Source organism: Opisthorchis viverrini (genome assembly GCF_000715545.1).
Source record: "Opisthorchis viverrini unplaced genomic scaffold opera_v5_52, whole genome shotgun sequence".
Classification (NCBI taxonomy): domain Eukaryota; kingdom Metazoa; phylum Platyhelminthes; class Trematoda; order Opisthorchiida; family Opisthorchiidae; genus Opisthorchis; species Opisthorchis viverrini.
Genome location: NW_008751708.1, coordinates 263,409 through 288,805, shown reverse-complemented (window position 1 = coordinate 288,805; position 25,397 = coordinate 263,409). Strand labels below are relative to the sequence as shown.

The 25,397-nt window shown below is 44.5% G+C and overlaps 1 protein-coding gene across 1 annotated transcript; it reads left to right on the top strand.

Moving 5' to 3' along the window:
* Positions 1-307: 307 nt before the first annotated feature.
* On the top strand, positions 308-22,164 carry T265_13279 (hypothetical protein; the record flags this gene model as incomplete). The annotated part of the gene is given in 10 exon segments (XM_009168120.1): positions 308-484; positions 514-819; positions 1,951-2,148; positions 4,922-5,180; positions 12,958-13,217; positions 17,687-17,947; positions 21,093-21,609; positions 21,615-21,741; positions 21,783-21,910; positions 21,938-22,164. Coding segments are annotated over 10 exon segments (2,460 nt in total).
* Positions 22,165-25,397: the final 3,233 nt, after the last annotated feature.

Sequence of the window (25,397 nt, the reverse complement as noted above, 5' to 3'; positions counted from 1 at the left end):
TCAATAAATGGACAATTTTGACGTGCGGAGACGCGTGGTTCCCTGATTCATTCTTCGACAGAGAACATAATCTCGTCACACATGAGCACCACTTCCTTCTCGTTCGAGTACAAATACGACGATGAGGATTCCAATTAACAGGCACTTTGCATGCCCTTTACTGTTCATCTTACTGTCCATTCCTGTTCTTTTCTTTTAGTATGTCTAGCGCAGATAGACGCCTTTTACTTCGATGCCTCAGTTTATATTTTCCTAATCCTACTGAACATCTCGATGCATTTCTCCGAGTTCTTGGGATTGAGTTCAAATGACTACTGAAATCAAAGAGTACAATTATGATAGACTGCTAGACCTCACGGCAAGCTATAACCGGCGGATCCAAAACGACAAATTTTCTCGTCTACCCTTCTTGGACAATGCCACCGGGATTGCACAGCGACCATGCCATCTTTACCGACATAGTCAGGAACGTGCGACAGGTACAGTTTTTGTTCAGTTTGTTCTTATTTGTAGGGTTTCTCACAAAAGTTTATCAGTATCCTGCGCATCGCTGGAAAAAGTCCAAGCGGCCGTATTCTCAAGCCCCGGTCGTCTGTCACTCTGACTTGTGGAATGGAACCGCCAAATGTAATTGGTCATCTTATTCTCATCATTTCTCCCGTAGTAACTCACGTGGCTACGGATACGAGCTTGAAAGAAATCGAGGACGAGGACAGTCGGAGTACATGGGCTGCAGGACCTGATTACGATATAGATTCTGACGCTAGTGATTTCTTAGACGAAACCTATGGCAGCCGGAGGCGGCGAAAAAAACTTCGGGTAATTAATTTTCTATGCTTCACTCTTCTGTTGACCAACATGATCTTCAGTTCCTCCAAACCCACGAGTTCGTGTCAGCAAACTTCTTGTCATCATATATCTATTTTGTTGATCACAATCGGATGAAATAATTAATAATCACCTGGACAGGTTTGTAGATTATCAACGAACTGCTGAAGCACGCAGCACTCTTGGTGAAGCATTCGTATTGATGCCACATACGTGTAACTTGTAAGGAAACCCTACCGCTGTGTAGCTTCGGATGCTCAGTTTGAGAAGAATTTGTCCATACCGCGTCGTCGTATCAGGCCTTGTCACTGTTTCAGTGGTAACACATAGACATCTACACACCATGACAGCACCCAAGAAATGAGTTACCCCTTGGGATTCTGAGACTACTAGGCATATGATGACTTTGAAGATGCGTCTTTATGACCAAAACCGTACCGGTCAAGTATTAGCTTCGCTGAGGGAACTAGTCAATGCAGGTTGATACCCATAAGCCATCGTTCGAGGGTCGCTAGTTCTTAAGGCAATAACACTTGTTGCGGTTCTTTAAATGGTAAGCAGACTGTATTTGGTTGACTGCGAGTTTCTTAGTTGATTCCAGAATTGATGTACACATTTGGTAACCATTTGCCAGGAGCATTTCAGCCAACTCCACTCACAGTATGAACGCTAACCTACCCGAAACTTCATGATTCTCTCTCTCACCATCTTAAAGCTTAAGGTTCGGTTCACATATAGGTCGCCGTTTCTTTAGCTTGTTGCTTTTGGCTTAATACTTCCATTAAACTGTAAGCTACGATGTCTGGAAGTTCGTTCCTAACAAATGTTTCGTGCCTGACGAGTCTCTACCGTATGCTATGGAATCAGGGGTCAGATATTCTTTATTACTTTGTGCGTTCTGGGGCTAGATAATTCTCTTTAACCCAGCGGGTCCCTAGGAAGGCTTTACCACACTGTTGGGTCACTCAGAAGCTACAGGTAGCGTCCTAGTTTCGTAGTCAAAGGCTCATTATATGTTATCTTCTGGTAATTTCTCGGAAAATATTTACTGCAGCACTCATCCGGTGTTAATAACGATCGTTTTGCTCCTCCCCTTCTCGTTTTTTTCGCATCACTATTCAGTCGGCGCGAATCAATCGGTCATTCAGTCAAGGGGTAGGCGGTCGTCGGCGTGCTCAAGCCTTTTCTGGTTATCGTGAGTACGACGAAGACTCAAACGACCGCCCGATTTCCGCACCCACGTTTGTGTGTGAGATCTGTGGCGTCCGGTACCGGTCGCGGACTGGCCTCAATTACCACTTCAATTCACAGCATCCCCAAGTAAATGAACAAGGCTATTCAGCGTACCTGCATTCCTTTTTAACTGCCATATTTTCTTCGTCGATAAATCAGTACCCACTTGTCACATTTTCCCACAAGAAAGCACCGTCAAAGATCGTGGCTACCAGTTCATTTGTGACCACCAACGTTCAGATTGGCACTGATATTTACAACCACAACAGTTCATTCAAGATAGTATTGGTGGAGGTCAATACTACTCAAATCGCATGCTGCATTTAATAAACTAACTTCTCTGCTGGCTATCTTGTTGGTAACTTCTCACGCTGGCCTCTGCTCCACGCAAATATTTTCTCTTACGAGTTGCGGGCCGAATTCGGCTCGGATAGTTTCAAATAGACTGAGCGCCCTGTGGTGTATAATATGGGATTTTTAAAGTCAAAACACAATATAGTAGAATAAAGTGTTGTGATCTGACGTTTTGGCATCCGTGAACAGACTTTTTCAGGTATCCTCAAAAGAGATTACCCACGTCAACCGAAACATCAGGTTACAACATCTTACTCCACTGTGCTCTGTTTTTACTTTAAAAATTCCTTGTGTTCTCTTACCAATCGATTGTTCGCTCCCAGGTCCAAGTTCCCCGTCACTATTAACGGCTATTTTGAGAGCCGGCTTTGTGGTCGCCCTGTTCGTCATTCAGATGGTGGTAATTTTCTCACCAGCTGTCTTTGATCGAATAGTTCATTCTGCACTTGCGAACGAGTACGTTGGAATGGGTGTCTCTTCGACCTTCAGTCCTCCAGTGGGGACCTGGAACAGCTGCTGTCAGTTTCATTCTCGGAACTGACCGATTACATCTCATGTATCCGCTTCCATATAGCCTGCGTTTTGTCGATACTTCCGGTCACTGTATTGACACTGCATTTTAAACCTCTTTTGTTACGAACCAACCACAACCAATCACATAATAGTTCTCCGAAAAGTGCGCTAACAACCTCTGTACCACTACAGTGAGGCTCCTCAACAAAGGACATTCACAGCACATCTATAGCAATCCATTCATATCATGAGAACACGTTAAGTAAACACCGAACTCCAATGAGGATTAAGTTCGTTGATCACATGTGAAAAAATAACACACATCGACTCGTTTGGTAATCCTGGAAATTTTCCTTCTGACGTTAGGACGGCATTTGTTGGAACTCCAGTTACCCACTCTACATCAATAAGCAAGATCAAAGGTGGCTACCACCGTTAGTAAATGCTAGTTGTTGTTGTGTTGTATTGATATTTGCACTGTTTTGTATGAATGGTCATCACTTAGACGGAACTTGCTTAGAGCAAAGGTGTTGTACACAAAGTCCATACTTTAACTACCCGATGAGGTGTGGCAATTGTAGTTTACCTTTGTTTAGTTAGTCAGTTAGGTGTTTACTGTTGTGTTCCAGATTCAAGGATCACTCACGGTGGAGTAAATTCGAAATTCTGCGCACTAGGATCACACGAATTTGCAGTGGGTTGTCTGCAATGTAGAACTCGAGTTACTTGAAATTTCAGCTTATTTAGTCCACTAGTCCTGTACAAAATGAGACATGTACTTTTGTATGCATAGATGTGAGCCCGGAAGTTTGAATGAATTGTGCTTTGCTGGCACTTCGCAACATGGTACGGTTGAAAACGCTCCCAGACTGAACTAGAGACAGCTCGGTGGTTGAGGCGAGACGGGAATGTTCATGGTTTTAACCCACCTCTGGCATTTCAATTGCTTCTACCTAGTTGCGGGCAACTTGGCAATATCTCAGCCCTCATACCTCTGGGTTGCACGGTAATAGTGCATCGAAAGTCTGTCATGGTGAACGGTTATTATTTACTTTATCTCCCAAATTGGACGATAAATTGTGAATTCACTGGACCCGATTCAAACAATGCTGGTTCATGTGGAGTTTAACACATGCTTATAAACAGCTGGAATTAAAACGGTGCGATAATATCAAGTTTCCTGACGGTACCCGTTGTCGTTTGCCAACAAAGGAATTTTTGTGTCTACCAATATACCTGAATTATGATATCCGTTATTCGGCCCATACAAGGAGACAAGGACATCATTTTGTTAAAGTTACGAGATCAGCCCGGATAGCCTCCAGGCTTTTTGGATGTCCTTCTGTGTAACTCCACTTGAAGGGAGACTTCTTACTTGGGGGCGGTTTCTTTTCTGACCACAAGTGTCTCTCATTGAGTAGTTTTACTGGTCATGTGGGATCATTTCTTGATCCACTAAACTACTACCGGTAGGTTGCTCTGAAACACGCTGAACCCTGCTAAGGTAGATTTAATTACCAAGTGAAGTGTGCCTGGGGCCATGCCTGAGTGTTTTTGACCCAAGAGCTAATATGAAAACCAATGCCGCCTAGGTGAACTAATGGCCGACCTGGTTTCTTGCTGCAATATGGCAAACATTGCCCAGAATCTAAGTTTTCAGTAACCACCACTAAGGTCCGTTGACCGATGCGGCATAACATAAAGGCAGATGAAGAAGCATCTATCTGATGCTCACCTGAAGACGCAGGATCGTTATCCGATGTACCGCGCTTTGCCAGAACTTGAAGCTCTCAGTAATGATCATGATAATGATGATGCATCATCGCGAGCTGCCTGCTGGCTGACAATTTTTCCGGTATATTCCTTTATCTTTGTCTACTTGATATATCCGTAGCAGTTTATGATGATGTGAATTGTGGTCAGCGAATTGTGGTTTTGCTCTTTCTTGGTCTATTTTTATTCACCTCCTGTTCACCTTTCCGTTGTTTCATAGGCTACCCGGACCGGTAGTGGTCGTGTTGTTCCTTTGTCCGATCTCACTGTCCAAAGTCAGACCCCGCATTCAAATGTGCACAATCATTCTAATGGTCCATTTACCACTTCCTCTGGTCTCAGTAGTTCAGTTGCGGCCTCCGATACCCACCTGAGAACCAGTACGGGAGTCCTAGCTTCATTGATCGAAGGCGTTGGTTTACCAGCAACGCCATCTTCCACACGTCCCAAGCGACTCGCCTCCGAGCGGGGCAGCTCAAGTGAGTTCTGATGTAAATCCCTTACACCGAACAAATCACACACTGCTGCAAATGGTTACGATTAATTTGGTTTCAGATTTCCGTGACTTGTATCAAAATGGCCAGCGGATTGGGTTCTCAGTGTCAGTTTTTCTTTCATTTGCGTCCCAAATCTTCCATAATAAGACTGTCAGTCTGCACATCAGGGCCTCACCAATTCTGAAAAGTGCAGGGTGCAGACCATCTGGGTGTCTGCCCTGTTACGATGGCGGGGTCATATTTTGCGCTGGATCCCTGTTGTTGATGGCCGATGTTTCATTCAAGCTGGTTGAGTGCTTTCATAGGCAGTTTGGAGGTATTCCAGCTGAACTGTTCCTAAGTACCCAGACCATCACCCAAGACGACCGGCTTGCATGCGAATTGCCGTTCCATCCTTTTTGCAGCTTGTTTAGTCGATACCAGTCTTCTTTTGATCGGTTTATCGAATCACATGAAACAGAAGGTGGATGTTGCTTGTAGCGAAAGCCTTCTCAATCTTTTGGGCCTTCGGAATCCACCAGTGTTTCTGTCATTCTTCAGGTGTTTGAGGGCTGCGTGTGTTCCATCTTAGCCGCTAGTCGCTGGTAGTAGTTTGGTGTGGTGATTTCGACGATACCCAATGTCTATTTAGTGGGTTGGCCCTAAAAGTTGAAAGCATGGCTTCTTCCACTCTGTTCGATTCATTCTTCAAACATTTTTCGCCATCAGCGTGACTGAGCGTTTCCAGTAGTTTTCCTACCGGACCAGCCCGATATTCTTGAGCTACTAAAAATCTTCGAAGTTGATGAATGGGATTGCCCTGCTTCGGCGTGCGTAATCCAGAGGTGAAGCGAACTGTTAACCGAGCCCACTCAATGGTATGATCGGAGTCCAGTTGGAAACCGAGAAGGAAGAACATTTTTTTATTGGGGCTGTCCATCTGTAACCGACAGCTACACGATCTAAATAAGTCCATAACTGGCTTGCGTTTGATGGTGTGAGCGCCCGTGCTCAAAGTTCGTACTGGCCAGAAACTGACGGTGTTCAGCACAAATCTGAAGGAGTCGCTTCCCATTATCCGAACCCTGAATATCGACTTCTAATCTACCACCTATATGTACCTCATCTCTGTGTATGTGTTCATCCCACCCACCCGGATGACCATATCCATTCTTCTTGCTGACCACATTAATCGTGACGGAACCTATTTTTATCGGCTTCAGAACTGCGACCTTTCGGAGAGTGTACCGTTTGGCCTTTCTGGCATGGTTGCACCCTCTGAAACGAAGTTTGAGCCAGTGTAGCCTGGTTTGTGATTGTATCATTGAAGCTTGAGCACTACGGCAGGGTGGAGAAGTAGAACTGGTACAGTTACCGTATACCTCAAGTCTGCATATAATTCACACCGTTATGACTTCACGCGTGTACTTTATCCAAATCGCTCTGATCCCTTTTTGTCAATTCAGCGTTTGACTTCCCCAACTTCCCCTTAGGCGCGGAAGTATAACACTGTTTTCGGTATGCAAGTAGGTTTGTAGAACACATGCTGCAGTTATTGTAGCTTGTGATACTGGATGCATTCTTCTGTTGAACTTTACTCAACGCTCTTTCTCCAAATGTCTCGTTACAACTCCATGAAGGACCTATGATTTCGAGAAAGACACAGTACTCGGGGCTCGGTAGCGGACTTTTCTTATAATCCATGCATTACAACAGCCAAACGGGTTTTCACCCCTGAGATTCATCCATTGTTGTTTTCTGCTGTATGTTCAGAGCTAGCTCAGATTCCGCGGGATGCAAAATGCCCCAAACTCCCTAATTTCTCCTCGAGTCGAGTGCCTTGCGAAAGTAAGCGGATGACTTTAATCACTTGATACAAAAATGAATGCACCATCTGCTTCTCGAATAAGTAATAATGATCTGAGCAGCCCTCCAGGTCACTTACGAGGACAACTGGTTTTTTTAAAAGCGTTCTGACCTCTGTCTTGTGGTTCTGTAAGTCAAGTCATGCAGCTCTTAGACGTCCTTACCGGATACCGCATTTTGTAGGAAGACTTATGGAGAGCCACTGGTCCACCCCTGAACGCCCACAATATGTGAATACGGGAAACGCAACTGAACCTTTCGTTTAAGTTAATATTCAAGTGAATGTAATGCAGAAAGACAGTATGATATCAGAGGTGTCGCAGTCTATCTTCTTGACGGAATACACTAATCCTCGAGTTCGTGAATGCCTGACAAACTGTCGGAGAATTCTCAGCAACCTTATGAGTAATCTGTTTCATCGAGAAAGTATATCGTATCAACTGGAACTTAAGACGGCCTTTTTGCTGCAAATTCATATGAAGAATATCATAAACAGGAGTTGAGTCTCCGGTCACCATGAAGGTAGTTCTCAAAAGTCTATATTTCGCCAACCCGTTGTCTCGTTTGCTTCAGAATACAAACATTAACTGTAGGTACATAGAGCTTGGGGATTGATTTCCTTTTGTGGGATGCTATCGGGCACACATATGTCGAGTCCAAAGTGGCTGTGACTTGAGTAAAGTCGTAAGTAAATGTGTGAGAGCGTCTTTGGTAGCTTGTTTCCGATTATCCGCCAGGTTTCGTTCACTTCAGGCTGCTGTTACCACGTACCGGCCTAACAACCTGTGATTAGTTCCAGTCATGAAAAACATCGTCGTGCGGGCATAGCTAGACTGTCAGAACATCCACATCTCTTGAGAGCATGTTTACGGTCCTTATGCAGTCCTTTTCTCAAAAGCTTGGCAGTAAGCGAACGTTTTCGGTGTACCGGAATGCCACACATGTTTTAAAAAACAACCCTAAGACCGATCATCCAACTTTTACCCGAAGACGAGTCAAGCCATACTCACCAAGTCCTCACCCTGTGACGTTTGGCTTTTCTCGTTACTCATTTATTGTGCATTTTCAAGCACTGTATCTCTGCCAGCGCAGTGTTTCTAGTTTTTCATTGGCTGTTCCCAAACGGGGTGTCGTGGCCTCCCGATTAATTGAGTTAATTTTTCATCCAAAAGGCGCAACTGTTAAGAAGTATTGGCAGATAATCGCTTTGTGTAGTTCACATCCTGATTCATTCTGGGAGTTTTTGAAATTTTTGAAGTACTGTATAGTAGCTCTGCTAAATTCGTTTCTTTAGGGCTTATTGAGTTAGTGATTAAAAGGTCTAGTGTGTTATCTAACCTTGATGCTTCTCCGGCAGCAGTACTGAACTCCTGATGACGCTGTGGATCATTTCCATTTTCTTCATTGGCGCCTGGAACTAAACTGTTTTCGTAGCCTCAAGGACAGTATGGAGCTATTGCTTGCCAATTTGGGTTTGATTTCGGACTCTTTTTTAACGCCCAGCACGTAAATTAGTGACTATTTCGCACTAGTTTAATGAGAAGTCCTGTATAGTAGAGCTGCTCTAGAACGACTGCTTACAGAACCGGTCTTAAGCGATTGCTTGAGAGGCCTGAACATTCTAAGGTGTACTTCATGCACGTGGAAACATCTTCGGGAGGTCTCTTGTGAGAACAAGGTATGTTGTCTTTTCGTGAGATGGGAGACCGTCAGCAGTTGTATTCTGCGCTTTCTGTTTCTGAGAAATGACATTTTGATGGTATCTAGTTGTTTCGGTTATTTAACGAAATAATCCATTTTTCCTGTTTGGACATGCTGCATATTTACTTTTTTAAACAGCTTGTGACCGAAGCACAGGCAAATACGGTAGGCATGCCTAGCCTTCACCTTTCATCACTCAGCTCATATCGGGCGACTACTTTCCATGTCATTTAAACGATGTCAGAAGACACTGGCGGTCATGGGAGTTCGATTAATCTCGAGTTGTGCCACTGCATCCTGTGTTCCATTTGCGTTACCACCGACGCATATTTCAGCTGCAACATTTCCTTAACAGTAGGGCCGTGTGCATATTCTAGGCTGACCTACAGCCAGAGCAACCCTATAGGGTGAGGAAACAGACTACCAGCAATGCCTATAACATCATTTGTTGGCGTACTTGTCAACTAGTGGGCCAATAGCGTAGGGAATAAATCAGGCATCTGAAGAGCCAAACCGTCTGACCTTCGGTTCTAGTTTGAAGTGGTTGTTCCCGTTGCCTTAAAGCTGCCCTTTTCTCTTAGGGAGGGGTACTGCACAAATTCGAACTTAGTTGTTGAAATTAGCTGAGGAATGCCGCAACCGCTNGAACTTAGTTGTTGAAATTAGCTGGGGAATGCCGCAACCGCTGACGTGGTAGCTGATCACCCGATCTGTTTCTCTAACGGAAATTTGACGGGATGAACTTTTACAGTCATTCCGGACAACTGGAGATTTCAAAGAGCTTGTACTGCTTATCCACAAGAACATTTGTCCGAAATTCCCGTATATACAAAACTGAGACGTCCTACGGCAGGAGTGTCGTTGAAGAGCACGGAAAGGTAGTGTTTTTGGTACGAACACTTTGTAGTAACGAGCTCATCTGCATCCATGTCGGTTTGTTCAGTTTATTTAACTGAACGGAATGATAGCCTGTTTTTGATGTTCTCATGTGAGATAAGCACGCTTAGATGATAAGGACTACTTGAGTTCTTTGAGCATACACTCGGTGTCAGCCGAAAGCTTCTTGTAGACAACCTGCTTCAAATGTGAATACATTATCCAGTTAAGTAGGATGAATCACCAGATGAAACATGTGACGAGGACGTTATTCACCCCATTTATGTTCACAATCACTACATTTCGCAGTGTACTTCAAGACAATCACATCGCTGAGAGAGTCAGACTGTAGCCATATTTACAGTAACGCCCACCGATTGCTTCGCATTGTACGAACAGTGTGATAATTCAGTGTACTAATTGACGGCTGAATCTCCACTGTCGTCATCCACCACAGACTTCTTCGCAGTCGCTTGTCACTTGTACAACTGCATAACTTTAGTCTGATAAGTGATAGTGGATGATTGTAGCAATTTTTCGAACGAAGTTTAGTCATGTGCAACATAACACCCAACATTGTACTGATTGGGGGCAACAGAAAGATGGACGTTCTATGACCTGGTAACATAGTATGAAAAGTATGAGCTATTAAACTCTGCCGCGTTCCTGGAAGTGGCTTCCGCGGCTCCACTCATCATGGTTTAGTGACACTTATAGATATCGCTCCGTAGTGTCCGTAGTGAAAAAAAACATCTGCATCAAAACTACCGCCTGCGGTGCATAACTATGCAATTTCCCAGAAGAATGATTCAATATCAACTAACTGATTAAGCCATCACCTCTATTGCCTGGTTCTACTTTCCCTGATCTTCCAGTTCGCGGTGACCGAAACTGTGTTGGCCGGAACCTTTACACCTTCTTTGATGACTAACAAACAACTGAACTGCAGTACAGGTCCGTTCGTTGATAGTTGGACAAATCCAACGAATGTACGATGATTGGCATCTTCATGGTGAATCGTGCGCCACACTGGGCCGATGCAGAATTTGGAGATAATGTATACACAGACCAGTCTCAGGCACGATCCTATAATTTGTGGTTTTTGTTTTAGCAAATAGTCAGGACAGTGTGCACTGAAGCTAGGTAACGATCTCAGTGTCCATTTCGCCCACTAAGTTTGAGGACTGGCTACCAAGTGCCTTCCGTTTTGTATTTCGATGGGGATACTTCAGTTTTGGGATGCCGATTACATGGATGTCTGCGAGGTTGCAATGTTCGCTGGTGGGTTTCGAGTTTGATGTTTAGTCCGTTACACTGGCATCATCTGTGTAACATTAAGTAATTGCGTTTCACAGAACCACGGAGATTGAGGATGTTGCGTCGAACTTATCTTGCTTTCAGGCTTACGCTGCACCCCTAGCACCTTGCAAATAGGCTTCCACTGGTTGAGCTCTCCTTACCGCTCTTGTCAAATCTTGGGATAGCTCGCTTTTGGAATATTTGTACAGGGTTTCGTCACAGGTCCTCGAGATTCCGTTGCTTGGCGCCATTTCCTGTCAAAAGGCTTCTTGGCTGAACGAATTATCTGAGGATTACCGCACTCATTTCCACCCGTTGCTTTTAATTTATGTTCGAACGGAGACTTCGAAACCTCAGATCGCATATAAGCTGTTATAGCGTTGTTTCAACTGGTGAGAGGTGCGCCGCGGGCTGCTGTCTCTATTGCATTTTTTCGAAATGAGTCGCTCAACTGTCTTAGCCGAATATGTACAACTTTGACACATCATTTCATTTGGTGAAGTGCGCTTTCAATGTCTAACGCCCGAAACGGACTCGCGTGTCATTCAGTTCCTGACGTTATGCACGCCACTCATTCGCGTGTTAGTTATTATGAACAGGAGATTTCACTGAACTCTCATTCGTGATGCCTTTCAACCGATATCTGATAGTAGTTAGTGAAGCTAGCAATCTCAAAGAATATCAATTGCTGAGGTGACTACTGCATATATTCTAGTAACTGGTTCAGTCATCCAGCTACTGTGCTCCAGATAGATCAGTGGTTAGGACGTGAAGCTGCCGACTGCCTCTGTCTAGACAGTAGCTGAACTATCATACCTTAGTCGCGTTGCACGGAAGTTGTGCCAATACCATGAGCTGTCTGCTAAAATGGAGATAAAATCGCACACACTGGGTCTTTTCGCTCTTCAGGTGACGTGGCTTTACAAGGTAAAATACACTTTAAAACCTTAGGAACTAAGGATTGATTGCTTGGAATACAGCCTTGTAGCTTTTTTTTATTATTCCCACGTGGTTTGTAATGAGACTGCTAAGCACCTTTAATTTTTGGCAGACTTCCGGCTATGGATATGTACGACATTCTATCAACTGGTAGTTAGGCTGTGTTCTGCAAAACCAAGGGCTCCTGTCGTTCACCTACACGCGTGATGTTGGATGAATACAACAACGTTAGCAGATGTGCGTTTTGAAGCCGATCATCGTTAACCACACGCTTACTTCGGTGTATTCCTGATAATCCGCGTGCTTTGCGTGCTAACCTCATTTTCCTCCGTTTTGGCCTCCTCACATTTGTTGACCCACTTCTTTACCACTTTTTGGGCTTTCATCCGTTCACATTTGTGATATCCAAACCTCTACATGCTGCCGAAATCTGCCATGTTTCATCATGAACGAATGTATTGCAGATCTCTTCTGGAATTAATGCGATGCTCATTGCTAACGTTTTACAAGAGCTAATTTACAAACGAACTTTTTTGAAATCTCACGACTTTGGTTACTTCGAATTTCACACGTGCACTTACACGAACTGATGAAATTATGCGTGATTGTTATTGTGGGTAGAAATGGTCATTTTTTGTTCGCTGAACAGGGCGATTTGAAATCATATAAGTGGATACAAATAGAAGGAGATTACTGAATTTTGAAGTACCAACTCCAAGTACGGATAGAATGAACCGAAATACGCAGATGGTTATGCATTCGTCCGTGCAGTTTGTACTTGCACTACTCGCTTGAAGTTTATGACGTTTTTTATATGCACATATCGCAGTATTAATGCTTTTTTAATGGGCAGAATCTTTGATCCCTCCAAATCTAACTTCGTCAAGAGCCGTGTGGATTTGTGTTCTTGCTGAATGGCTCCTTACTCAGGGACGTTAGTGCCCATGTTGTGTCCGTTGTTTTGTTCTTGTTCTTAAAACAACTGTTTTTCAATCTTTTCTCTTTGGTGCGCTTGCATTTTTCAAACCATCACTTTGCCCGGTTTGGCTGTCTCCACAACTGTTCATTTCATTTCCGATCCCCATCAATTCCCTTTAAGTCGTAGAGGCTGGCGGCGGAAAATGGTCTACATCAAACACGTCGGATACGGAGTACGCTTGCGACTTTTGTCTGGGTGATGCACGACTAAACAAAAAAACAGGTCAACCCGAGGATATGCTTCGTTGCTCCGACTGCGGTAGATGTGCCCACTTCACCTGTCTACAGTTCACCGCAAACATGGTTTCATCTGTTCGAACCTATCGATGGCAGTGCATCGAGTGCAAGACATGTTGGTTGTGTGGGACCTCAGAAAATGACGTACGTTCTCTGTTTTAATTCAGCTTCAGTCTCAAATACTTGGGAACGGTTCGGGTTGGCTGTCTAACTGTTTCTACCAGCTTCTTATTGCAAACAAGGTGGTCAATGTAACTACCTTCTTGTTGAGTCGTTTGGACTCCACTGATGGTTAGGTGAAGTTGATTATCAGCCATCTATTTGGTGAGGCCGATGTACCTCTTAGTTCGGTCGAAGATATTGAGTCAAATCTGAACACGCCTCTCGCACAAACGGCGTACTTTGACTGCAGCCCGAAGAAGGCCGTATCATTAAGATACTGTGTCTGCCGACCGGAACCCATAAGTGATACATTTGTAAACCAGATACAGTGAACACGCAATGGAGTCGATATGGAGTTGACTTTCCGAATGTACGGTACGCAACAATTCATGTAAATAGAAAAGAAGAGACGTCCTCAGCCGAAGTGCAGTGAACAATGAAATACAGATATACAATGCAACGCTAACGGTTACTGCCTCTGTATTTGTTTACTCAAACCAACCCCTCCCCGGTGTAAACATTCGAAGATTATCTTGACGTAACTCCCTTTATAAAGTTAACGGAAGCTCCCATAGTTCACAACCGGATCCACACTTCTTGGAACTCAACATACGACCGTAGTCTTCGAGTTTCCATCAACCTTTTTCCCACTTGAACGCCGGGTTTTACATAAGTGGATTTATATAAATTAGTGTTGACTAGAAAGTCGACAGAATATGAATCTCCTGTTTATGGTGCTCTTCAACTGGATATGCTGCACGAAAGCCGTTTCATCTCTCAGTTAGGACGATCTTCACCATGTCGAAGTGTTTTTCGTGACATGATACCACCATGTGGTTGTTAACAGCATTTCGATAGTTCGTCACGGTGTCGCCTTTCTTTGAGCTTAGTTCCCGAGTGTCCATCGATCTTATCCAGTAAGGGGGTACCGAATTTCATGTAAATAGGGTTGTACATTCATTTGCGATGGCTCAAGTGGTTACAGCGCGAATTTGCTGATCAGAAGGTCCGTGGTTCGAACCCGACCTCTGCCTCTCGACTTCCCTGTCTAAGCTTGGTCAACTTGGCAGTATCCCAGCCCTCGTGCTTCCTTCGGGGAGCATGGCAGCTAGGCACCGGAAGGGTGTTACAGCTGAACAATTAACCTTAACTTTTAACTTTAACATTCATTTGCGAGGTGAGTTGAGATCCATATATGTGCTCCTTCTGTTTGTTTAAAGTTTGTATGTTGGGTCTACTTTGTATGCCGTGATGCGGAATTTCCAGCTTTTGTTTGACTGACATCTTTCTTGTCTATGGAGAGAGATGGTTGGTCTTCTGTATGGCCCACTACGAATGGTATCAGTAGTACTTTTGGGGTCACGGATGACCGAGTGTGTCTGTCGTCAACTTGCCGCTTGGCCCGTTCGAATATAAACTGATGAACACAAAGTCAGGGGAACGTCGTGCATCGTTTCTTCACTTTATGGCTGTTAATAAGGTGGTACTGAAACGCATTATAATGATCACTCCCTTGGTGAGCCGACCAAAGCCAGTCCTTTGCGGTCTTTTTTCTGGGTCGCAACCTTTTAAGGGTAGGTCTCCTCTGAGGTTGGTTTTCAGAGGAAATCCGCTGTCCGATCTGAACAGAAGAGCTCTCTACTGTTCGACTTTATCTGTAAAGCAAGCGGGGTAACTTAGGTTAACCTGCACCATGTATTGAGGGCAGACTATACTTTGGTTTAAAAAACCTATTAACACACAAACAGTGAATATTCGCAAGACTACGTTTGTCATTTTCAGTAGCTAAGTACAGAGGCCCGTCTTTGAATCCAGAACTGCTGTTCCTAAAGTTTAGGTGGATGTTAAATATTCCAAAATAATACGATAGTGGCTGCGAGGGCTGACTGTCATTCTGTGACTGAATTTTGTGATACTTTTTGCTTAGTACACTGCCGATGGGAAAATTATAATCTTAAAGGGACTCGAGGTACAGCGAGCACGTGAGCTATTATCATCAGACTGAATCTTCGGTTCATTTTCTTTGAGCTCGAATAACATGGGGAATACCGGGTTTCTTTCAGATTATCTCGCAGATGTGCACTCAAATGATGCTGCGAACTTGTTTAATTTACTGGGAACGTCCTGACCAAGACTAGCAAGTAACGACCCCATTGTCGAATTGTGAAGTCGTCCGTGAAACCACTCGGACTCGGCTATTTAGGTAGCAACATAGGGATACTTTCGCTGGGAAGAAAGGTTGCTCGACTCACGAGTGAGCAATTAACACTAAATATGGCTGCCTAGCCTCAGCCATGAGCTTGGCTGACAGCAGTGAACTGAATCTCCGTCAACTGTCCGAAGTTGCGCTAGCTGTCAAATTCTCTCAAGTTATATGCTAGTGTGTAGCATCGATCTTCCTGTGCGAACACCGAACCGGCCGGAAGAAAGTGGATTCTACTACCAACAATGCGGTCAAACTCAACATACCTGGGTAAGACCCCCTACATAGGCTAGTGTAGTCGAATTTGCTGTGATGGTAAAAGAACAGCCTTGGTGTAAGTCAGCCATAAACAGACCAATCCGTGATTTTCCATCGTTTATTACGATGGTTCAGAGATGGCTTTTCACGATTTAGTTGCGGAGTCAACTGGAAGTGAGGTAACAAGTAACAAACATTAGGAAATATCTAAGATCGCCGAAAACTTCTTAATTCAGTCTATTTGTGTGAATTTTCAAGCCTATTCTAACTAATTCCTAACAGATCTCCCACGCATTGACAAGAATATGTTGCAAATACGGTGAACTCATTTCGTATAACCGGTGACCCTTACCATAAACGTATTTCGGATTTGAAGTTGGCCGGATTGTATTGCACGGAATTGGTGCTCACTGTGTCCACGAATAATAACACTTCCGTTTTCACAATCTTTGGGTGTTTGAACAATCCGTTTTAACCTATTGCATCACAAAACGAATGCTACAATAATGCCTAAACCCGTAGCACATGCTTGCGTCTTTATATTCATTGGAAGTTCAGCCCTGGCAGTTTTGACCCCAAGAACTTTACAAACTACCAGCAACAGTCACCTCCACAGAAAGCGTTTCAATGACCATAACACCCATAAAACCTCAATGTGTCGATACTAAATCTATATGATCATGACATCGCGCATGTAGCAATACTCTTTGTGTCCATGGCATCATCGAACGAAAACAGTAGTAGCTAGGACCTCTGCAATTTCGGTATATAGACCCCTGTAAACTGGATTGAACCGCTACCGGCCGGTAATTTTCAAGTTTTGACGAACTAAGTCTGGCTTATGTCATACCGCCTAGTCACCATTTAAATTAGCTTTATTGGTTCCTGGGTCTAAGCTTTGATTGTGTTCACCAGACTCATGGTATCGTTGTGATCAAGAATTTTTGCGAATCTGTCATGCCCCCCACCGCTGAACCATTCCATATCACAATGAATCTCGAAAATGTCCATTATATCTGGAAAAGCTGCTGTTGCTGCGTCTACATAATGCCCTATTAAATCCATAGACTGATTCATCCTCTTAAAAGCAACGTATCAATTTGTCGGATGCCTATGTTATACAATCGATTGCGCAACAGACGTACACACTTTTCTGATCCTTGCTCCTTCTTTCTTCTGCCGCACTTCTACTTAACCCTTTTGTTTTCTGCTGTAGAATTCAAATTTACTACACTTCTCACTAACGGAGAGGACGCTGTAATATCTAGAAAGCAGTCTAACTTCTTGCAGTAGTATTCTTGCAATTACGTGTTCAGGTTTACGCTCAACTTCATGTATGATACTATGTTCTGTCTATGCTTGGACAACCTGGCAGTATCCCAGCTCTCGTTCTCCTTTCTGGTGGCATGGCACCTACCCACCGAAAGGGTTTTACTTCTGAACGATTTTTTTATGATACCGTGATGTGCGATCCGCATCAACGATGCTGTCTTGTCATCCAATTTGGTTAGGGGGGCGAGATGGCGCAGGTGGTTAGAGCACGAATTTACTGACCGGAAGGTCCGTGGTTCGAACCCGAACTCTGCCTCTCGACTTCCCTGTCTAAGCTTGGTCAACTTGGCAGTATCCCGGCCTTGGGGTTCCTTCGGGGTGGCATGGCAGTTAGGCACCGAAAGGGTGCTGTAGCTGAACGAACGGTCCAATGTGACATTTTCGACATATATCAACCCTTTTCCTGCTAATCCATCGTTCCAGTTCTCCCTTCACCACCTACCATTTGTTCCCTGCACCCTTAAGTTACTTAGTTACTAGATGCAGGTTACAGGGCCTTTGGACACTCGTACAATGTGACAGCATATTTTTTCCATCTATGATATTGTTAGGGCTAGCTTGCTTGTTTGGAACTTCTCAGCTGGCACTTATCTAAGTTCGCTTACCGAGAACACGTATGACTTGCACAACTGAGCAAAAACGCCTTTCTTTTCTGCAGGAACAAATGCTTTTCTGCGATGATTGTGATCGTGGCTACCACATGTATTGTCTCACTCCTCCCTTGTCCGAGCCTCCCGAGGGCAGTTGGAGTTGCAAGCTGTGCGTCGATCACTTCAGGGATGCGGCTGCTTCCTACCAGAATCCTGGCTTGGCCACGAGCTCTAAACCAGAGGATGGTATTAATCGTTCACCTTCAAAACCCGTTGGTCATTCTGGTGACAAGTATTCTATGCTTCCGCTGATCTCCGTGGCCAATAACGTCCATTCCTCTGGAACCAGCTAGGCTTCATTCTGCGTGGTACTCCTCCCAAAGTCTAACTTCGGAGCCTTTTTCCATTACTTGATGTTGGGTTAGGGATGTCGCACTGATCCCTTCATTATTCTCATTGTATATCACTCCATCCGCTTCATGCATTCAAATGTATATCGTTTCCTCTAACCAATATTTGAACTGCCTATTTTTGAACACACTTGTACATTCGTCACCACATTCCCACACCCTGTGTGGTTCCCTATCGTATTGTCTGTTTTGTGCATCTCTGTCTCAGGTTCCCCGAAATCGCTGTGGGTTCATGGTCTGCTCCCTTCCTCTATTCAGTGTTAATGTTTTTTCTACCAGCTACTCATTTTTAAGAAAGCATTATGATGTATTTTTGTCGACCCATTGGTGGATTGGACATTTTCCACATGATCTGTACGTAGTATTTACAATTCCAAATTTAATCGACATATTTTTGCTATCATATTAATTTCCCGAATAGCTAATAGGTACATCTTTCTGGAAGGTGGTAACGGGATCTTTGTCACCCTTGAGCTACTCTATCCCCCCTGTTTCTCCGATACTTGTTCTTTTTTCGGTTGGTTCCTGTACGCATTATCCTTTTCCTGTATACCGTTTTTGCCACATCTCTTTCGATTTCACTGTGCCTCAGCTTCTACTTTATTGAACCCGTCTGTTCTGTCGTTCCACTTGCCCAAATACCAGTGCTTTGTTTCTGCCGTTCTTCTGTCTGTCTTCATGCATCTGGTCAGAGACCGGGATTTTAGAAGCTGCCTTTCGACCATCCATTTGGGGACCATAAACTTTGTACTGTCAATTGCAAGTAGGTTCTGCCAACCTTGTTTCGGTACTCCGGCCACTTTCCATTTCTTTGTAGTACCCACTTTTTCGGAATAAACCGCTAGATAGTATGGATGCGACCGTAAATCTGAGCACTGTCGCGTCTCCACAAAGCGACTGATGTTTGCTTGTCCGACCCAATTACCTTTGCCTCCTGTGTCCTTCCCGGTGTCTGGTGAGGGAATTTGCTGTTTGAGGCTGCTCTGAAAGCGCTGACTGCTCTTGAGCAGTGTAATTTTATTTTGCGTGAAAGTGGTTGCGTCGCACAATGGTTATTTTCGGTCTTTTGAATCGCAATCCTAAACTATATGGCAACGTTAAATGAGAGCCTCTCCTGTTCTCACCAGAAATATACCCTTTGTGTATGGGTATCCCGTCCGTCCAGCCAACGACCTCCTACACATTCAAAAGAATACAGTTCGTCTCATAGCCTATGTCTGACACCGGCTATCTTGTCTAGTCCTCTAGCCTTGGTACTATGAAAAAACTCATTTGTTTTGTTTCCTATGGGTAACGTGACGCTAAACCGGACATGGTGATTTTACTGGTACTTATTGGAATATATCAAACAACAGCAAGCGAAAGCGGTTTTGCAAAAAATCCATTCGTCTACCCAGTCTTGTATTGTTGACGTATTGTTGACGTGTGTTATTCAGTCTGCTGTCTTTGCTATGCCATCTGTTTGGTTACACGCGTAGACAGTAGTGGATAGGCCACGTGATCACCCCGGCGGTCACGCGTTCGTCTCGCGCTTTGTCTGTTTCCTATGAAACAGTCCTTTGCAGCATGTCCGTTTAACAGATCAGATAGGTTTATGTGGAGCAGTTCAACAGCGTGAACTGTTGTTCAGCTTTACGGTTGGGTTCCTCATGTTTTCCAATTCGTTTGGGATTTGATTGTGTCCGCAACCTACTGTACAATTTGTTTTGGTTGTTTTTTGGACCGCCACCACACCAGTTGGGGTTTAAGGTCATTCTGGAAGCATTACGGTAGAGACGGCCATTTCATGAATAACAGTTTTACGAACTGCTGTTGAGCTGACTGCCGTGCCACCAGAAAGAAGCACGAAGACTGGTACACCACCAGGTTGCAGTTACTGACTGCACTGGTTTGTTGATCGAAGTGAATGTCGAACACGTGGGTGATTTTTTTCAGTTCACGTAAAACCAGTTTACAGAGGTGGAAGGCTCAGTGTCGTGGATCTCTACGTAAAGTGATGATAGAAACCGACATCTTTTTGAGTGTTGGCGCGAGTCCTGAAAAAATGTAAAAATTTTAAGCAGGGACGAATACAGGATTTTTCCAGGATTCCAGGGGTTGATGAATCACGGAACGAACAGTTATTTCGACTGGAAACTGGAAAGTGAAAAACAAAAGAGTGGTGCGATTGAAAGGCTGTCGGAGAAGAATGACGCGTGCAAATTTCGTGTGACTGGCGACAGAATAGAGACAGGGAAGTTACTTTTCACTGGAGGGATAATGACTCAAGGTTGCCGGTTAGGGAGGGGCTGACAAAGAGACTAATAACCTCGAGTTGACCAAGTCCAAAAGGATAAAAGGAGGGAGCCGGACTGCAAACATGACAGCGGTATTCTAGTGTAGGACAAATACAGGCTATTCACAAAAGAACCTCATTTCGCGTAATAAGGTTACAGTCAGGGACTCTGAGGGTTGCAAATCAGGGGAGGCAAGCAGAGCGAGAGGGAAATGTTAAGGAATTTATAGGGTTTAGATCTGGCTGTGGCAGATGATCACCCAGTGGTTGGGCGCCTTCGCAAATGCCGATATAGTTGTACTACGTAACAGAGCACAACTAAGAATTAAGGGATAAATATCGGGGTTGGAAATGTTCGGAATAAATTTATGCATACCGTTATGCGTAACATTTGTCCAGAAAATTGAGATTATTTTTAAAAACGCCTGTAGAAGTGAGTCACCAGATTGGCCCATAACTTCTCAGTTGATCGAAAAGCCGTCGAGAATTCGGCGGGGATACGGGATCGAAACTGGCTCGGAGCGGGTAATGTGAAGAAGAATCTAGTGAGGTGCATGAGGTGAGGGAAGGGACTTACAGCAAGGGTGTACTCCAGGGTCCGTGGACTGTCGCTATCAAAGCGTGGAAAGATATTTTGGGTAAGCACTTAGTGATCAAAGAAGACTCCGTTTTACGACCACCTCGTGGCTGTTGTAGGGGTGACAGGGTTATTGGGCATTGTGAACGTTAAAGTCATCAATGATCCTTATTATGGAGGAGCGCGTTAGATCACGAGTGAAAAGTTTATAGAAGGGAGTGACCATCTCGAATAAACAAGAATGTCTCAACCGTTGGGCCGAATACTTTGAACAACAATTGTCATGGCCACCAGCTGGCACCCATCTGGAACCCACAGGTGACGTAGAAACTTGGACGGTGGACGTGGAACTACCTACGGCCTCGGAGGTCTACGACTGCATATGTCTTCTTAAGCGCCACCCAGCCTCTGGTCCGGATGCCTCCCACCTGCATTGTTCAAAGATGAGGATGGAGTCCTCAGTCAGCGCTTGTCTGATCTGTTTGCTTGCATTTGAGAAAAAGAATCTGTCCCAGACAACTGGGGGGGAGTCGGTGATAGTGCCCACTTTCAAAAATGGGGCTCGTAGTGTGTGGCAACCACAGAGGATCAGCTTGACCCCGGTCGTGGCGAGTCTGTTGGCGTCACTTGTACTTCGTCGTCTTACGGTGGCTCGTAAGACACTGACTCGAGAGCAGCCAGCGGGATTCCGGCCTTGTAGGGGTTTCGTTTACCGAATCTTCATTCTTCGTCAGGTGGTAGAACACGCCATGCGTATAAGCGACCCACAATTCTAGTATTCCTGGATTTCCAAGGGGTATTTGACTCGGTTGACCGGTCTGTTCTGCTCGACACGCTTGCCCACCAAGGAATGCCCTGGAAGTTCGTGAACATAATATACCTTTTGCATTCCCAAATTCCAGACGTGTGAGAGTATACGGCCAGCTCTCCAGAAGCTTCCGTACATTAAGTGGTGTCTATCAGGAATACCCACTCTCCCAATTCCTGTTTAACTTTATGGTCGATGAAATCCTGAGACTATCGCTGGAAGGTCTCCAAAACCCCGATCTTTAAATAGCCTGTGACGAAAACCTTGTCTATCTGAAATATGCAGATGACATCGTTCTCATATTCGTAGATGAGGAGGGGGCGCAAGAGTTATTGGATGAACTGACCAAAGTCATACCCACAAAGTGTAAGGTCATGCTCCTGGACATGCAGTCACGGAATAGGCCACTTGCAATCCAGGGAATCACTAATATTTGTAGGGCGTTTTACGTATCTTGGAAGTTGTATTGGTCCTGATTGTAGCGTGACAGATGAGGTGAATGCACGAATCTGCAAGGTTGGGCCGCGTTTGCTAATCTGAGATACCTATGGCGTCAAAGCGGTGTATCCCTGAACCTCAAGGGACGTGTGTATCAAGTTACAGTGCGGACTATTTGGTTGCATGCCTTTGAGACTTGGCCTGTTCGAGCAGCGGAACTGAGACGTCTTCAGGTGTTCGACAATCGTTGTCTCAGAGCCATAGCTCATGTGAGTTGGTATCGGGGATTAAATAATGAGGCAGTTAGAAAGCGAGTTTTTGGTTGTGCAACGGCTACTTCCATTGAAGAATGTGTCCAGCATCGGAAGCTGCGTTGGTTGCGACATGTTGCGGATACCTAGCCATCGCTTGTCCAAGAGAGTGCTGTTTTTCATGCCCGATTCAGAGTGGTGGAAGCAAAGAGGTGGCCATCCCTTGACCTGGCAGAGGGGTATGAAACAAATCACGAAACGTTTGGATGCACCCAGTGCTATTCGCCTTCCGGGATGTGGAACGCGTGATCCTTGCTGCACTTGGTTGGGGACGCCACAATATATGTCTTCTAAGCGATGTCAGTGGCGTTCTTGTTGTCGGTTTCTATCCAGATTGCCTGAATGAGAGTTTGTAGGTGTGGGCACCTCGGAGTGATTGTAGTAAGCCAACACTAAGTCCTTTCCCCTTCCACCTTTATTCTTTACTTCACATTAAGGCTTTCAATTAAATCATGGTTGTACGGCAGCCAAGTATCCGTGTTGTACACTGATTTCATGCTGTCGATGATGATGGTGATGATGAAAAGTTTAAACGCATCATCAGTTTTCGATGAACATTAAGCACGCTGTATACAGTTGGTGGGCCTGAAATGCTATAAATTAGGAATGCTAGTATCAACGAATGGAAAATGTAAACTTGAACGTGGTGAGTGGACGGAAGTGCAGGTGGAAACAACAGGATAGTACGTATTTGAGGAACTGCAAATATGCAAAGTGAGTCTTGTCGGAAATTTCCCTTTTCTAATAGGATTCAGAGGATTGGCTGACTTGAAATTCTTCATGCCACAAACGTTACGGTGTTTTGTCACCTGTTTGGATCCTATCATGTAGGGATAGTTTCCAAAGTTCGGTCGATGGTCTGTATTACATCAACACTAATTTGTAGCTCATTTGCATATCCAACTGGTGTGAAAGTTCGATTCAATTGATGTTCGGCTAAATCTTTCTTTGATGATGGCTTGTAATGGGATGTGCAGCACCAGGCTGCTCCAAAGTTCAGTTGGGTCGATATTCAGGACCAGTATCTTTCCTCCACGAGAGCTACTATTTATAGGATTCACGAAGACTCGCAAATTCGGTTGATTGTCACACTAACGTCAAAGTTATCCACATTCCGACTTGTTTTAGTCATCATTAGATGACCCCTACCCTGTTCTACTAAGAGAACGACAGCGACCCTCCAAAGTTGATCAGTTAAACTTCTGTTTTTCTCCCCAACGTTTCTGGTCAGTTCACTCGACTAATCGTTTGTGACCGCTCTACCACATCTTATAGGGTTGACCACCAGCAAACGGATCGAAACTGGCTGATGCACAGTGAATTGCCGGTTGTAGACCAATGGGACATTTTTGTTGTTTGTTCCTTCTGGATACCCATAATCTTGAATGTAACACGATATTGGTGCTTTTTTGTGGCCAACAGGCTGATCAGCCACAGAGACAGATGGGTGGACTGGAAACTTGAAACTCAAGCTGTCAATAGGAGGCAAGTTGTCGCTGCATGTCTTGTAGATTTCATGCATACAGATCTCACACTCCAAAATCGGTTCGCCTTTTCAGCGAAGAGAACAAGACCCTTACTGGGCAGTGAGACAATGCTCTTCGAAGTTGAGACTCAGCACTTGTACTGCATCAGTCGCGAATAGTGAAGAAGACCACGTTAGCAGTTTCGGCCACGGAACAAAGAACTGTCCGCAGTAGAACATATGGTCGACTGAAAATCGGGGACTGCGCCTACCTGATGAGCCCCAAGAAGGGCGAAACCGGTCATGGGCTGTCGGCGAATTTTCAGCAACCTCATGAGTAGTGCATCACAACTATCCGACATTTTGAAAGTCACAATGGAACATGTGCCAAACTAATTGAACTCAGTGGGCTGGTGATACGGGAATAAAACAGGGGAGAGTTACAAATCCCTGAACAAACCCACAGATTGCAGTAGATAGACTGACCCAAGGAAAAAACTAGTCGTTGAACGTTCCTTCGAACTGTTAGGAAATATAGTGGACAAACTCGCAACTGAAAAATGGAAGACATTTTTCGTGGTGGAAGTATTCGAATAATGTTATCCGACGCTGAAGAACATGATTCTCAACTGGCTCACATATTTGAGCAGGTAAAGTGATTCTGAAATACACTTATCGTGCCCCTCTACAAGAAAAATGAACGAGGCATCACCCTGCATAAGCTTTCTGAGTTGTGTAAGCATCCACATTGGTTCTGCTCAGTCGCATGGCTACTGATGTTATTAAAGTCACCATCCCAGAAGAGCGCTGTAGGTTTCACGCTGGCCACAGCTACGAGGATATAACATTTGCTGCATTGTGGCTGCGAATTCATCCCGTTGACATCTAAAGCTACCATATGCGCTCCCCGTAGACTTAGTCGTTGCTTTTGACTCGGTTAACTGGGAGTCAATTTGGGCAGTACTTTCTTAGTCCGTAATCTGTTGAAGGGCAGCGTGATACACTGAGAGCAAATATAAAGATTTTTATACAAATTTCAGGTAGTTTTGAATCTATCAGGGTTTGGAAGAAAGTCGCGTTCTCTTCCCCATCCTTTTCATTATTTCGTGAAGGTGCGCAGTTCGACTATCAGTTGGCGTGATGTCCGTTCAAAATCGAACTTCCTTGTGAAACTGATCTATTAAATCAAGGTTCGCAATAGCGTGAACGTATGACCATGAATGACAATACAGTGTATAGCTGAGAAATTTGTGATCGCTGTCGATAAGATTGGCCTGCGCAACGTGAAGATGGCTAACTTCATGAACCAACATTTTCCGGTAGATTGAAACGAAAGCAGATTTCATCGAACACCGGACCCGTCTTGGGTTCCTCAGTATCGCAGTCTCTACTGACGAGTTTTGATCTCGAAGTTGAGCTCCCATGTTGCTATGCTTGATGCAGCTTCAGGTTGCCTTGAGATGCAAGCACGAAAGCCTTAAATTTGCTGCTCGAA